This window comes from Athene noctua, chromosome 1, assembly GCF_965140245.1.
Source record: "Athene noctua chromosome 1, bAthNoc1.hap1.1, whole genome shotgun sequence".
In the NCBI taxonomy this organism is placed as follows: domain Eukaryota; kingdom Metazoa; phylum Chordata; class Aves; order Strigiformes; family Strigidae; genus Athene; species Athene noctua.
In genome coordinates, this window is record NC_134037.1 from 242,730,792 (window position 1) to 242,746,651 (window position 15,860).

Here is a 15,860-nt window from a genome sequence, read left to right on the forward strand (position 1 = left end):
ATGAAGACTTAGTTGTTCTCAAAAAACCCCAAGCTAAACATTTAAAGCATTTTCTGTCATCTTGGTGTGGAATATGTAATCCCTCTCCCCCTCAGGTTGCCAGAAAGAGAACCCAACTCAGCAAGCTTTTGTGAAATGAGCAGTAGCATAAAAACAGGTTTATACTTAAAGGTTGTTTTTTCTTGGGTCTCATTCTTAACCATAATCAGTGAAATTGTTTTTACTTGTACTCTCATAAAAGAAACACTACCACTTTGCTGTTCCTGAAAAATAAAGGCAGTTTTCACCAAAAAAAAATGAAAAGAGTTGACCTATGTGTCAATCCTCTGACATGCTCTTTGTGTCAAACCCTGACTTTTCAGCTCACTTGTATGCATGGTTGTGAACACAACAGAGATGCCTATGATGCAGTCAGCCAGTGACTGCAAGAAGACATGGCATAGCTATCAGACTGCATGTGGGAGTCATCTCAAAATATTAAAAAATGAGAAAGCACATTAAGAGCAAACTGGAATTTCTCTATTCAAAGATAAATCTTTACAGAAGATATAGGAACACATTTGTAATAAACTCCTCATTTTGGCACTTAGGTCTTCATAGTGGTTCTTGCCTCCAGTACAACCTTCTGTGCTTTCTCAAGGTCAGATACCACAGTGCCTTGCCTCTCAAGCCATCTTGAGAAATTATAAGATTTCGTGCTCTGAGATACAATTCTGATCTTACTACAGAGAACAATTTTCAGGAATGATGCAACACCATCAGAACATCTCTCTGCAAAATGGCAGGAGCCCTGGGGATTAAAGGCATAGCACCCAAAAAGGTTTGGCATCACAGGTCACAGGCCAGCTGTTCAGTGAAGCAGGGGGGGAAGCTGAGTGACCCGGGGCAACCAAAGAAATTCACTACCATTTTGGAAAGTACTTGGCTCTGATTTTAGCAGATCAAATACCAAAGTTGCCTGGATGATGGAAAGGCAAAACATCCACTTAGAAGCATCAGAGTTTCAATAGGCAAAAGGTAAAAGCTGTGAAAAGTACCTTCTTGGGGCCCCTTGACCCATTCCTCTCAGGTAATTATTCTTCCTGTGGGTTGTATGGAAGTTTGGGAGGTTTTGCTTTGCAAACAGAAGCAGACTGAAGCAGGTTTGACAGTCCAGTTTGACCAGTTACTTGCACTTCGTATGAGGAAGAAGGAAAGAAGCCAAATCCTCCTGCATTGTGTGGGTGTATCAGCATACCAGCTGTGTTATTACTGACATTACCAACCAGGCAAGATGCACGGCATAGCCATTATGGCGCTGACCACACCCTCCATGTCCCAGGCACCTTTGGTTCCCCCAGCACTGAGTACAGGATTGGGGAAAACAACATGTAGCCCTGTTCTTGGAAAAAAAAAGCTCTTTATCTGCAGCTGCTTGGCAAATGATGTCATCAAGATTCTGTTTCATTGCTTTAAGTGGAAAATGTTTGTGTCAAGTACCTTCCCCAACACTTGTGTAAGGACACAGCACGAGGGGTGGAGAGCAATGGGAGCAGACACACACCCACACCCCTTGCTCTTGGCAGCAGCTTAGTCAGCGGAGGACAGCAGAAAGGAGGTTGAGAACTGAAAATCTTTCTCCCAATGCCACTCATCAAACATGATGTCCTTGCAAGACATTTATGGTGGACAGATGAGCTAAGAAATGAGGTTGGAGGATATGTGGTGTTTGCCTCTGCGGGAAAGAGGTGGTGAAATAGCCCACGGCAGCTTTTCACAGTTTATCACTCTCTCTCACAGCTTCTCTGGCTCAGTTAAGCATCAGCAGCCACACTGCAGAAGTCTCCTAGCACTTTTCTTAAAAGCCACAAGCCAGCTGCATCTTGACTGGTGTCTTCAGAGTAATCTGTGGGAAGTTAAACCAGCAAATTACATTCTCTCCTCATCTGACCAGTGGAAATTTCTGGAGGGCAAACTGAAGCAGCCCAGGCCTGTGGGCCACTGTGTCCTACTGACAGGAGGAGGCAAGTCTGGGCTCCACAGGCATTAAACCCAGCCCTGCCAAAACCAGGCAGCAGCCACATAGCAGAGGTGGCTCTGGAGAAAGGTCAAGCACACAGGAGTTGGAAACATGGTGTTTGAGATTGCCTAATGCAACTGGGGCTTCTGAAGAAAAAAAAAAAAGTCAGCCAGTACTTTGAGACTGCATTGGGAGGTGTGTGGGCCCAGAGCACAAAGGTCAGAGTAAACCTGTCACTTTCCAGGGCTCAGTGTCCTGACCGAGCAGGTGTGGAGGATGTCCCCATGGATGTGTGCAAACACTCCTCCCTTCCAGAAGGCTCCTGCAGGCCACCCTCTCAAGACCCCTTCCCTCAGAAAGAGCATAGGGGATGACAGCAATTCTTTTCCACCTGGCTGGACCATCTATCACCTATTTAGGCCACTGCAGCAGAGACAAACCCAATTACTTGCTGACCCATCAGCTCCTGCTGCAGTGATATATCTTGCTCAAGTGTGCTGTGATTCCTGGGCTTAGTGTTAGCCTGTGCACAGAGGCAAATAAGACTCAGAAAGACTTTCCTGATGGTTATAAATTTCAGGGGGGGGATGGACCCTACTAGCCCTGGGGTGAGAGCCTTCCGTGGTTGTTCACATGTTATTGATCCCTATAGTGCTTGTTAAGCTCATTTTAGGAGATGAGACTAATGCCCACATCCCACCCTCTTTAGAGGCTCATTTATCTGAGTCACAGCTAAGGCAGCCTCTGTCCTTCTCTGTGCAACCTCCCCGCGGCAGCAACCCCCAGTTAAGGTTTGTGCCCACAAAGTTTCTGCTTCTTGCATGTTTCCTTTCTCGTCTGTCTGCTTTGGCTCTCTCAGCTGAGCATGACCCTCTGCCTGGTGTTAATAGCAACAAGGGCCTGGTTCAAATTAGAGCTGTTGCTAGTAACAACTTGCTCAAGTCTCCGAGCACAGCCTCGGGAAGATTAAACAAAGCTGTCTGAGTACCCAGTGAGCAACATTTTCTCTGAGCATAAGGGATGAAACAAGAGGCTCACAATCCTGAAGAAAGGAAAGGGCAACAAGAAAGCAAGTATGTGATGTACAGTAATCAGCACTTCCCCTCTCAAAGCACAGCTGGTCCCTGTCTGAAGCTCCCAGGAGGGTCCTTTCAAGTGCTGCAGGTCCCCAGTTTCCATGAGCCAATGACTTCTGCTAACACTGCTTTCCCATGCTCACTCCCATGGATTGCATGGGCATTCCTTTAAAGTACAGAAAAGCTGGAGAAGAGGAAAAAATCACTGCAAGCCATCCTCCTTCCTTCCTACATCTGTCTCTGCATCAGTAGATTGATTTGAAAATCATACAATTTGAAAAATAAGCTTTGGAGTTCAGGATGCCCTCTCATTTTCTGAGCCTTTGGGTCACATTAGATCACAGACCATCACTTTTCCACATGTGAAGGCTAGAAATTTTCCTTCAATGACAGGAGAGATTTATCTGCAGGAGTCAAGGGTTTGTAAGTAAAAGTCACACCATGGGACTTATACTGTAAGCACAACAATACATAACATTAGAAATAATTTAGAAAAACAAATAAGTCTGGTTTGCCTTTGATTTCTGGGGAGGAAAACTGCATTTTCTTGAGAGCAGCAGCAATGTCTATGTGAATCTGCCTTTATTATTCAAGCAGGAGAAACACTGTCAGTGTTTGTCAGTAATAAAATCTTCTATCAGTCTAGCTGCTTGTGGATATAGAGTTTATGGTCAGGAGTGGAAAGAAGATACAGAAATATAAGAAACATAACTCTTCTGAGTTTCCATTTGCTTTCGGAAATCTTTCATTCAGGAGTTTGAGGTACTGAAGTGTTCTTAGGACAGAAATCCCAGCACTGGTGGGGGGAAGCCATGCCAGGGGAAGACATGTTCTGTTTTGTTTTCCCAGATCCCTTTCACGCTCAGCAGCCCACCCTCCCTGTGCTTTCGCTGGGTGCTCTGGGAAGGCTGGCAGATGAGTTGGCAGGCAGCCTACAGCCCCACAGGAAAGGAAAACAGGCTCCTTCTCCAAGGAGCTCATGCCTTCACAGGCACCCACTAATGTAGCTCCATCATTTTTCAAGCCATGAAGAGATGGAGCTCCTGACAGTGAAGGAATGAAATGCATTTCTCCAGCCCAGAAAATGGGAGGGTCAGGAAGGGCTTTTGAGGACCTGGTCATGTGGAGAAAGGAGCTGAAATGGGCAGAGACTCGTAACTGAACAAACCAGAAGAAAGTACATTGAAGAGATGACAGAAATCTGGGGCTGAGCAGAGCTCAGGAAGTCACCCAGCTTTCCCAGCCCCAGAGCAGGAACACCTAACCCCACTGCCCTCTTCTTTTTCTTTTTCATATATATCTCTAGACTGTTCTTAAAAATTCTGAAGGGTGAGATTTTATGGGATTGTTATGCTCCTTTTCTGGAGCTAAATGTCCAGACCCTTAGAAATTATTTCCAAATTTCTGGCCTAAATCCCTGTGCTGCAGCTTAAATCCATTATTTGCTGTCTTCTCTACAGCCGACATGGAGAAGACAAGCCCTGCAGAGAGGGAGCAGAGCTGTGGAAATGCCTGGGCAGGAGGGCTCCTCAGCACTAAGTCTGTGGTTCTCAGAGATGAGATGAGATCTGAGCTGGTGCCACGTGTTCAAAGTACCAATAGGTGGAGCATTGCAGTCTGGAGGTGGGATCCCAATGAGGAATGCTTGTGACCTGCTACCCTAAGCCCAGGTGAAGGCCTGGCAGGTCAGAGAAGAGTAACTGTAGTCCAGGGGGTATGAAAACGATAGCTCAGGAGCAGACCATCCCTTTGTGCAGAAAGACCAGAAGTTTGTCTAAAAAAGTATCTCCTCAATTAACTGACATGCAACATAAGAGATAACAACAATTGGAAACATGGGCAAGTAACCAAAAGTAACATGCAAGCATTGTTCATTCCCTCTGGTATGAAATCAGAAAGGATGAAGCCCAGCTGGAGCTTAGACTGGCTAGGGACAAAGAGAAATATGAAGAGGTGCTACAGATATGGTAGCAGCAAAAGGAAATGTGGGGAAATTGTGGGTCCACAAATGAATGGGGGAGACAACCCACTGACAGATGACAAGCAAAAGACCAAAGCATTTATTGCCTTTTTTGCATACATTTTCATTGGCAAAGCTTACTCCCACACCTTCACGTGTCCAGCATGATTTGGGAAGGAGAGGAACAACCCATGGGAGGAGCAACAAAGGAAGGTCTACTTAGAGAAGCTGTAAGTATTTAGATCCAGGTAAGCAGACAGGATTTACCTGAGGGTGATGATGTGACTTTATAGCTGCTGTCTGTCATCAGAAACTCACGGTGGTCAGGGACAGCTCTGACAACTGGAAAGTTTCCTTCAGCATTTTTATGCAAAACCTGAGCAAACATGAGTTGGATGAGCAAACTGTTAGATGGACTGAAAATTAGCTGGACCATTTGGTCAAAGAATAGTAATCAATGTTGTGATGGGCCATCTGGCAGCCAGTAATGAACAGAGGACCCCAGGGAATGACACAGGAGCTGATATTGTTCAATATTTTAATCAGTCACCAGGCCCATGACACAGAGGGCACTTCCAGCACATTTACAGATAGTAGCAGATTAGAAGCAATTACATCCATCTCCATTTGGCAGAGCTGGTAAAACTTCTATCCAGAGGGACCTTGAGAAACTTGGGACCTCTGTCAATAGAAACGTCTCGGAGTCAACAGGAGCAGTGCAAACCCTATGCTTTGGTGTAGGATGGTATTCTTCTGCTTACATAACAGCCGTGAAGGAAAGGATCTGGGCTTTACTATGAGCCTTCAGTGAAAATGTGACATGAATCGGGCAAACTGTATACTGGAGATGTGTTAGGAGCAACGTGACTGGCAGCTGGAGGGTAGTTATTATTCCCTTTCTACTCAGTCTTGGTGAGGCTACCCCAGAAATGTTGTCCCATGTTGGGATTCCCAGTTCAAGGATTCATTGAGAAACTGGGGAAAGTCCACTGGAGTGCTGCCAAGATGGTCAGTGGCCTAGAGCGCATGATCTGCAAGGAGGTGCTGAGGGACATGGATTTGGGTAGTCTGGCAAAGAGGTGGCTTAAGAGAGGTCTAAAACCAGCCTGCACCTACATGAAGGGGAATGACAAAGACAATGGAGCCAAAGTCTCCATGTTAGTGGTGAGCTATACAGAAAAATCCTGGTCTTCACTGGCGTGAACAGGTTTGTCTCTTCAGGGGCCTGAAGGAGGGACATGGAGTGGACCTCTGTGGTGGACCTCTGACCACCCACTCCAGCTGACAGCTCACTGCCTAGATCGGCCTTGGGTAGACCCAGCCAGCTCCCTCCAAGCCAGTGCCCAGGCACAGCTCTGGGAACAACTGATTCCCACAAGTTGTCCCCAACAGACAGAATGGACAGGGTGGTGCTAGTTCCTCCCACACAACCTTTAGCAGGACCCTATTGGGCATTGCACCCTAAAATGCCTCTACAAGCTTCATACAAGACAACACAAAAACTGTTTTGCAGTATAGAAAATACCACTCTCGTAGGCCCAAACACCTCTCAAATAATTTTGGATATTTTGAACTGCAGGGGTGGAACAAAAAGGAAAAAATTATCATTAGGGACCTGAGTATCCCAGAGGCCCCAGAAGAAACCCAGGACTGAATACTATTTCGTGTAAACCTGGCTAATCTAGGGACAGTTAGCTTTAAGCAGAGTGTGTATGGACCAGTCCACTGGGCCCTGGGAGTGGGATTTAGTTAGCAGCCCTCTTTCAGCTGGCAGCATAGGCACAACCATGGAGACTTATGGTCGATTTCCAGGGAAAGCCTCCCCTGTGCCTGTAAGTCACTTCCCCCAGCTCAGCTTCCTACTAGGAGGATGTTGAGGACCAAGGAGGGCACAAGCAGTCAAAGGTGGAGCCCACCATATTACCTCCACATAAGAAGCTTCTGTAATTATCAGTTCCCTTTGTACAGCTCAGAGGCACGTGTCTGTGCAGCGTGGTGGGGAGCAGATGTGACTTCTCCTTCTCTCCACGTGGAGGTGGACCGCTGAAAGTTCCAGTTTCTTCCTGTGTTTTCCACTTACTGTGCAAGAGGATGATGCAGCCAGCAAGGTAGCTCATTGCCCAGATTAAAATAACTCAGTTCTGCTTCAGATCTCACTTATATTTTATCAGCTTTGTATCTGAACATCTCATTAACAAAGGCAAATGGACTATAACGTCTTCTAAGCAAGCTTGCTCAGAAATCGCTGAAACAATCAAAAGCCAGGGAAAACAACTCATTGCACCTGATGCACCAGTTCTTGAAATTTTTGCTATATTAGGCAATACCTCTTTGTTCACTCAAATTAGCCTAATTGCATGCATATTTATTGTCCGCTGTTCTTTAGTATCTAAGCAAATCAAAGTACATTGTTTCACTACTGAGATGGTAATTTTGCATAAGAAATACGGGCAGTTTTACATCAGACTAATAATGCTATTCCATTATTCAAAACCAGAACCAAAATTAGCAGTCATCTCAACAATCAGATGCATATTTTATTGTCAAGGTATGAGTTTGAATTAGCACAGACCTCTGACACCTGTCAATAACCCTTAATTCTATTAGGCTCCTCTATGCCATGATCATTGACATGAGATAGGCATGTGAGTCTCAGACTACCTCTTGCGTTTGTATCTTTCTATTTAAATACCAAAGGGACTCCAGAAGTCACGCTCCATCTGCATCCATTTATTATGTGCCAGAAAACTATATAAAAATCCAGATTTTAAATTTTACATACCTTTTTAAAAGCAAATCACTTGCTGGTACCTGTTTAAAGGAAAATGGAGTCAGACCCACCTGCAGAATTACAATTAGAAGACCTGCTTGTCCTCACTCCAGAAGCACCAGTGCTTACTTGAGGTCCTCCTTAAATGTTACAGCATCTTTCCCCCTGTTGGGTGGCCAAGGGATGGGGAGCCCCTAGCACAGAGCAGGTGCTGTAGCTCATCTGCACATTCTAAATGACAGCCAAAGCCTTGTTGTGCAACAGCCACACAACGGTACATTAAGAGGTCTTTTAATAGGACGTATGTGAGCAGCACTCGGACAGATGGAAAAATTCCCTCTTGACCAGCGTTGTGTTTTAAGAACTTTTAATCTGCAGGGACATTGCCACTTAAATGGGATACTGGACACTTTGAAGAATGCAATAAACCCAAACAAAGCCCTATGGTTTAGCCTCTACATACTCTCTGAGACACAAAGGGGTGAGAGAAAGGGTAAAAAATATCATAGTTCTGATATAAAATCCTCAAATGTCCCTTCTGCATGTGCTGATGGTTACTTCATGTCTAAGGCCTGGGCCACCTTTTTCCCACCTCAGTTCAGAGGTGGAATAATGAGGATATGCTATAAATATGGACCATGGACTTGTCTCCTCATTGCTGGAGTGCACAGACCAGGGGGAAAGCTGCCCAAGATCGAGACTTAATGCAGGGTGGTTCCTCCCAGTGGAGGAGTAAAATGGACAGATGTTCATGGGCTGTAGAGGACACTTTGCTCAGAAGTTGCTGAGAGGTCTCAGTTCAGGTGAGGGGAGTCCCCCCTATCTGCTGGCAGGACCCATGGCTAACTCCTGGGGTCTGGGGGGGCAGCTGGCACTGGGTGTGGTGGGTGACAGCCAGGACTATTCCTTCCCAGCAGCTGAGTGCAACCCATCTATTTTCACCCAAATCAGCCTAATCGTATCCATATTTATTGCCTGCTGTTGCATAACAGGTAGGCAACACCTCCTTAGCTGTTTCAGATCCTAAGGGGCTGCCAATACCATGCTGCTGTCACTGTGTTTTTTCCATGATCTCTGCACTCCTCAGGCTTCTGCCAGTTATTATTTTCTAGGGTTAAAGAGACCTTCAGACTTCTCAATATCAAAAGAAAATGTATCAGTGGGAAGTCTGCTTCCCAAGTGTGGTTCAGGTCAAACCGTGTTCTTAAAGTCTCCTGGAAGGGTTCAGGTCTGTGAACCTCAGACAACAGGCATACTGCTTTGCCTGCTCTAGCATTTGTTTGCATGAGGGGACCAGAGTTTGTAATTCACCTCACTGCCCCAGCTGGGGGAGAGTTTAGTCCCCTCTTCTCAGAGCTGCTCCCAGAAACAATATTTGCTGATACTGGCTTACTATCCCAAAGGGAGAAATTACTATGAAATGTTTACAAGGACCATTTGAAACCTGAGAAAAGGATGTTTTTAGTAACGGGGAAAGAGCCAAATACCTTAGAAGATAAATATTCCAGCTTCGAGAATTAATTACCACTTCCCAGTAATGCAGGTTGACAAATAACCTTGCGCAATTTCCTGGACAGATACATTTTAATGGCAATATTGTGCACAGAACAAGAGCAAAATACAGCTCGCTGAACCGTGACCCTGCAGGACTGGGCACATGGGCTGATGCCTTTGCCCAAGCACTTACCCAACAAAGCCCAAAGGATGAGGCTCTGGGGCTAAAGCAGCTGCCTTTACACAGCAGCTCACACCATGAGGGCCTCTGGGTGAGGATTTCTCCTACAGATGGTTATTTTCAGTCAAGAAAGGAAAATATGAATAGCAACCAAGTACATTTTTAAAAACAGCAGCTGTGACATCTATGAAGGTCTATAATCATTATGCAAACTTTATTACGTAGCTTTTCAGTTGTAAATCAAGTAACATAGGCCAGTGAAATAGATGCTCAATTTCTATATCCTAATTTTCCTTTTGATAGTGTGGGAAGACAGTATATAACTGGCTATGCTCCACAATTATACACTCGCATAACAAGTCACAACATGTATTTATACTTATTTCAGTCAAGAGCATCAAGCAATGAATGTAGTAAGAAAACTTCATAAACCAATTATCTCAAAATAATTTTCAGTAAAAAGGCATTGCCTTCTCCTTCTTTTTAGATAGGTGGAAAGATGAGAGCTGTGGAAGAGCAAGTGTGAGTATCAATGGGCTTTTCTGGAAATCTGAATTGTTACTAATTACCCAAAATCCAAGCTGAGCTGCTGTTTTGTGAGCCATGCTCTAACTCATAGTAAGCTTTTCAGGGACATCACTCTGAAAGTACCTTGGGAAGACGGCTCTTTGGAGGACTGCATGTGCAGTGATGCAGCAGCACCATCACCCCTGGAGATACTGCTCCTAGAAGGACAACTGACTTTGGGTCCTGGCTTTAGGAGCAACTGAAGAGATCCTACTGTCTTACTGGTGTGAATCACCAGCAGTCATGTGCCAAGTGCAACAACTGCTGCAAAAGGTCAACTTCCCCTAAAGGACTTTATGCTGAACCTACTCAGACTTTCCTAAATAAACAGCAGCTTCACCAAAAGCTATTGAAGTCCTCCAGGAATAAAATTGTTTTATATGAGGTCCAGACATGGGATGCAGATTTGTTTTTAGTCATCTGTCCATTCATGCCTCGACCACTTTTGTTCCCTGTCTGAAGCTGGAATCCAGCTCCTGTCCATGGTCCGTCTTGTCCACAGTCTTTCATCTGAACAAACCACAGAAATGCAGCATGGACCTGTGGCACTGACCATCATGTGTGCTGATAGCCAAGTCCCTGCCAAGAGGCAGCAAGGAAGCAGCCTGTGTCCAGGCTGATAAAGCAGGGCAGAAAGTGAGGGGACATCTGTAAAGCCTTTTGAAGAAAACATCTCTATCTCTTGTCTAGGGATCTGCAGTTCCTGAACTGAAACACACGGAACAGATTGACGGCAGCAGCTATTTTAAAATTCATGAAGTCTTAAAGCATTACTGGTTGATTTCAGTGCTGGGCGATAACTAGACAAAATAGCCCAACAGCGGGGAGATGCTGATGTAGTAGCAGCCATAATAGTGCGTGATGCCGCACACGTCCCTGCTTCTGAAAACCCACTCATCCGTCTTGTCAGAGTAAATTGCTGTGATTCTGTTTTATAACGGAGATGGTGGGAGGAAGGAGGCAGATGCATATTTCCCTCTGATCAAGGAGAAAGGCTGGGCCATGCCCCACTTACTCTCCTGAAGCCATCCTGGCCTCTGTGTGAAGGGCTTAGAGACTGGTGATGGCAAGTATTCAGTAGGGAGGTCACGAGTGGCCTTGGCCCAAGAGAAACAAGGCTTTGGAACTCCTCTGTTAGCACCTGAGAGATGCTTTTCCCTCCCTTCCCACTGTGCCCCTCTTTGCTTGCCCAGGACTGAAGAAAATGCCAGGGCAAAAAGAGTTGGAAACCAGTGAGCTCCTCCTGTGCTTTGTCTGCCAGCTCAGGGTCACACAGGCTGAAAACTTCTGGGTGAAGGTAAATCTGTGCCAGCCAGGGCAAATTCTGGCAAACAGCTTAAATACCTAATTTATGTACCTGTACCAAAAAGCATTATTTAGAATGCCCCAGCTCAGCTGCTGCCTTCGACTGGAGGCAGGTCAGAGCAGCCTTACCTCCTTGCCATGGGCATGCTTTAGCCAGTGAGATTTCCCATTACAACCCCGAGGGGCCTCATCCTGCTCCCAACAAGCAGCTGAACCAGCCCAACAGCATGGGGAGCGTGGGGAGGGGACAGGAGGGTCTGTCTGCACTTCCACCTGAAGGTGGGTGCCTACATAATGAGGGGCATCTCTTTAGATTCTCCCCATAGCAGAGATAGGGCAAACGACTGTATTTACCCTCCTGCTCCTGCCCTTCCCTCCCCACCGCCTGTCCACCAGCTCCTGTACAAATTCTCCCCCTGTACCACAGCAGGGCCCCGAGCTCCTGCTTCACCAGGGCAGTGGGAAGCACTGGAAGTTGGTGCCTAACACTCTTTTTCACCCAGCCTTTGAGGTCCATGGTGAGATGCAGACAGGTCCAGTACATGTTACCTGCCTTTTTAGCATATTTTGTGCCCATGTACGAGCTGTATACCTTAACAACTTGCTCAGTGGAACTCTACTGGACACATGAGTAGAAAATCCAGCTTCATCATTTCCAAAGACAAAATCTACAGTTTAAATAACAACCAAAACTCTATCTTGGTAGTAATTTCTCTTGGAAATAATTTGTTATCACTGATTTCAGGACAGTGAAATGCTGCATAAATATCCCACTTGCAATTTTTCATCTCCCCTTCAAATCTCCCCATGAACATGTGGCCCATGTGCTAAGTTCGAGTCTGCCAGGGATATACTCATTCTCATCAACACTATCCCCCTGCTCCCCTCAGAGTCCTGGGCCTGGCAGAGGAAGTCCCACAGCAAAGGACTATGTGTTTTAAACAGTACTTTGATTTGTCCAGGTTGTCACCATGCACTTCCATGAATTAACTCAAGTTTTGGACCCAATTTGCAGGCCCAGTTTCAGTCATTTCCTGCAGGTCTGGAGCTGCCTCCCTTCCACTCTCCCATTCCTTTTGGTAGGGCAGCACAGAGCCTTCAGAGAGGAGATACACAGCTAATGTGTCTGGATTGACATTGTGCACGTGGCCCTGGATGGCGAATAGTGCTGCTGGCACCTCACACCCCTACCCAGTTCTAACAGAGGCCTCTGGTGCTTCCTCACAGAGCATCATCCTTAGCTTGTTCAGTCACCCTTCCCTGGATTACCACTATCAGGAAGACTTTCATCTGCAGATCAAGAATGGAGCTGTCCCAGAAAGCTTCAAGTCCCAGGGGTCAGAAATCACTAAGGCACAGCAGTGTCCCTGCAGCACAGGGACTTCCTCAGCAGCTACCTGCCTTTCCTAACAGAAGGGAAGAAGAAAGCAGTCTTTGGACTTAAACTGTGAAATTAAAAAAAAATAATTCAGTTTTACTGGAGTTGTGCTTGAGTGGGGACAGCCAGTTTCCCTCTGTGCAGACTACTCCATTTCCACACTTCTTACTCAACATGGAACAGAGCTTTATTCTTCACCAATACCATGCACATACTTCAGAGGCATATTTGAAGTGCAAAACCCATGTTCCATGCTCAGCCATCCAGCAAGCAATTAATAAAAAACACTCTAGTATGGTTTAGAGCTAATGTGAAATGAGTAAAATGTCTGACCTGTTTTCAATGGCTACAAAATTGCCCTGGGGAAGATATAGATGTGATTCCTTTTAAACATAGCTATTTTCTGTTAAGGGAACCTACACATCAGTCCTTCCTATCACACATCTCCAGAGAAAGCATCCCACACACTCCTCTGCTGAGGGTTGCTCAGCACTTTGTCCCATGGTGATCTCTACAAGAAACTCAACCCTCCTGTTAAATGCTTGGGGCTCAAAAGATTAATTCTGTGGGATAGATCTCTAAAGCATATCAGAAATTCAAACTCATTCCCAACAGCTTATCATCATTCATGTGATTATAGGTGCAAGCAAAACAGCTGTCATTGAGGGAGAACAGAGAACCTATTATAATCAGAATTCTTACAGACAGTTTTATATTTTTATGTTTAATAAAGCCTTTTTTCCCTCTCCATATAAAGCTTTCCTTCAAAATCTTTCCAAGCAGTTTATAAAGGTAAGTGAGTGTTACACCATCATCACTCCCATTTTACAAACAGGAAACTTGAGGCCCAAAAAAAGTCATTTGAGCAGTTTAAAACAGCAAATCCCAGCACCAAACCAGAAACAGAATCAAAACCTCCTGGAAAGATTTCCTTTCTCCAACTACCTCTATTTAGTTGCTATGCAGCTGCCTTTTTTTTTTTTTTCTTCTTTGTAAAAATTACCCAACCAGTCAAACAAGAGAGAATGGCAACAAAACTGCAAGCTTCAACATACTTACTTCCATACTGCTGACATTAGTACAAAAATAAAGATTTTTATTAACTAGTTTACAAAAATAAAGTCTGTTGAGTCACACAAGATCTCATGGGAGGGGTTTATTTGACTTTGGAAGATAGAGCCTGTTTGAAACGTCTCTTTAGATCTTGCATGTTGGGAGATTTGGGACGAGGGATGATGGATGACCGCCTCCTGTCTGTGCTGCCCACATGCTGTAGTTTGCTGACCTCTTTGCAAAGATACTGGAAAACATCACAAACGCCTTGGGAGTCATCACTTGTGGAGATTTCCAAAAACAGGCTGCCCAGTTCATTTGCCAGCTGTAGTCCCTCTTTTGCCTGTACTTGCCTGGCGTGGAGGAGGTCTGCCTTGTTCCCCACGATAATGATGGGAGTCCTGGAATCTGGGTGGACCTTACGGATGTGCTGGTAGAGAGGTCGGACTGACTGGTAGCTGCTGTAGTCTGTGATGGAGTAGACCAGGAGGAAGCCCTCTGCCCACTTCACACACCTGGTCAGGGAGTCCAGCACCTGCACGCAGTCTTCCTGCACCTGCAGTACAACAGAGACACAAATCTGGCACCGGGTTGTGAGAGTATAAGGCCTGAATCATAGACAGCATCGTTAAACAGGTCCAAAGGGAAGCCCGAGCTCTGTCCTAGGAGACTAAGTCTGGCCTTGTAGGAAACCGGGGCTCAAAAACCGAGCCTTTAGCTGGCAGAGGAACCGATCATCGATCCGAAGCGTCTCCGTACCTGGATGCATCCCGGCGTGTCTTGGATCTGCATGGCAACGTGGTCCCCGTCCAGACGGACTAGCCTGGAGTAGAGGTTGCCTGGGGAGCAGAGAGCCGTCAGGCACAAGCCGCGGCCGCGGGGTCCCCGCCGCGCCCCGCCGCCCGCCGCCTCACCTGTGTTGGGCTCGTAGTCCCCGATGAACCGCTTCGTCAGGAACCGCACGACCATGGCTGAAACACAGAGCGGCCGCGTTAGGCGCCACGGACGGACGGACAGGGGAAGGGGGGCCGGACGGACAGGGGAAGGGGGGCCGGACGGACAGGGGAAGGGGGGCCGGACGGACAGGGGAAGGGGGGCCGGGCAGCCCCGCACTCACCGCTCTTGCCGACGCCGCGGGCGCCCATCACTGCCAGGCGGACCTGGGCGCCGGGCGGCCCCGGGGCGCACTCGGCGATGGGCGCCAGCAGGAAGGGCTGGGACATGCTCGGCAGGCGCATGGGAGGGGCGGCCCGGACGGCTCCGCTCCGCTCCTCTCGGCTCCGCACACTCGGTACCGGCAGGCGCGGGCGGGCGGCGGCGCCTTTTACAGGCTCCGCCGGCGGGGCCGCCCCACGGGCTGTACCGCCCCCAGCCCCCCGCCTACCCCGGCAGTCCCGCCCAGCGCCCCCCTCCCCCGGCTGTGCTCCCGCAGCTCCCTGCCCTCCGCCCACCCTGGTGGCACCCCCGCCCCTTCTCCCCGACGCCTTCCCCGTTCCCAGGGCGTGGGGGGCCCCTCCTGGGCGCAGGCACAGCCCGGGCAGGCCGCGCAAGCTGCGGGCCAGGGCTGGGGGCAGGCGGCGGGCAGGCAGGCGGCAGGCAGCGGGCAGGCAGGCAGGGGGCAGGCAGCGGGCAGGCAGGGCAGCATCTGCCGCGCATCACCCTCGCCCGAGGCAGGGGGAGGGCAGCGCAAGTCGCGCTGTGCCTGGGAGGGTGCGCAGCCACACCCCGCACCACTGCAACAGGCCCCTGCTTCACACACCCTCCCGGCAGCAAGGGGCTCGAGTCGTGAAAGAAAGGAAATTATTTACTCTTTTACCTCAGACTGTTGTGTTCCCCGCACCTGGACACATCCCTCCACTGTCAGTGTTGAAGTCCAGCTTGTGGATCAAGCAACAGCCAACCCTGAAACCAAAGTGCTCCCACAGGGCTTAGAGGTCTGTATTAGGGCCTTCTGGGCTTTTAAAGTGGAAGAAAGGTTCAGAGAAGAAAGGTGCTCCACCACAGGCTGCTGTTAAATGAGCCTCAAACCTGCAAACACTTGTGTGGATGCTTCAGTCTCTGCAAACCGTTGCCCTGG

The 15,860-nt window shown here is 47.6% G+C and overlaps 1 protein-coding gene across 1 annotated transcript; it reads right to left on the minus strand.

The window, feature by feature from the left end:
• Positions 1 to 13,478: 13,478 nt before the first annotated feature.
• Positions 13,479 to 15,068, minus strand: RASL11A (RAS like family 11 member A). The gene is made up of 4 exons (XM_074931985.1): positions 14,901 to 15,068; positions 14,698 to 14,754; positions 14,543 to 14,622; positions 13,479 to 14,339 (listed from the first exon to the last, which is right to left on the minus strand). The coding sequence occupies exons 1-4, from the start codon at positions 15,019 to 15,021 to the stop codon at positions 13,887 to 13,889; spliced, it is 711 nt and encodes a 236-aa protein (XP_074788086.1). The 5' UTR covers positions 15,022 to 15,068; the 3' UTR covers positions 13,479 to 13,886.
• Positions 15,069 to 15,860: the final 792 nt, after the last annotated feature.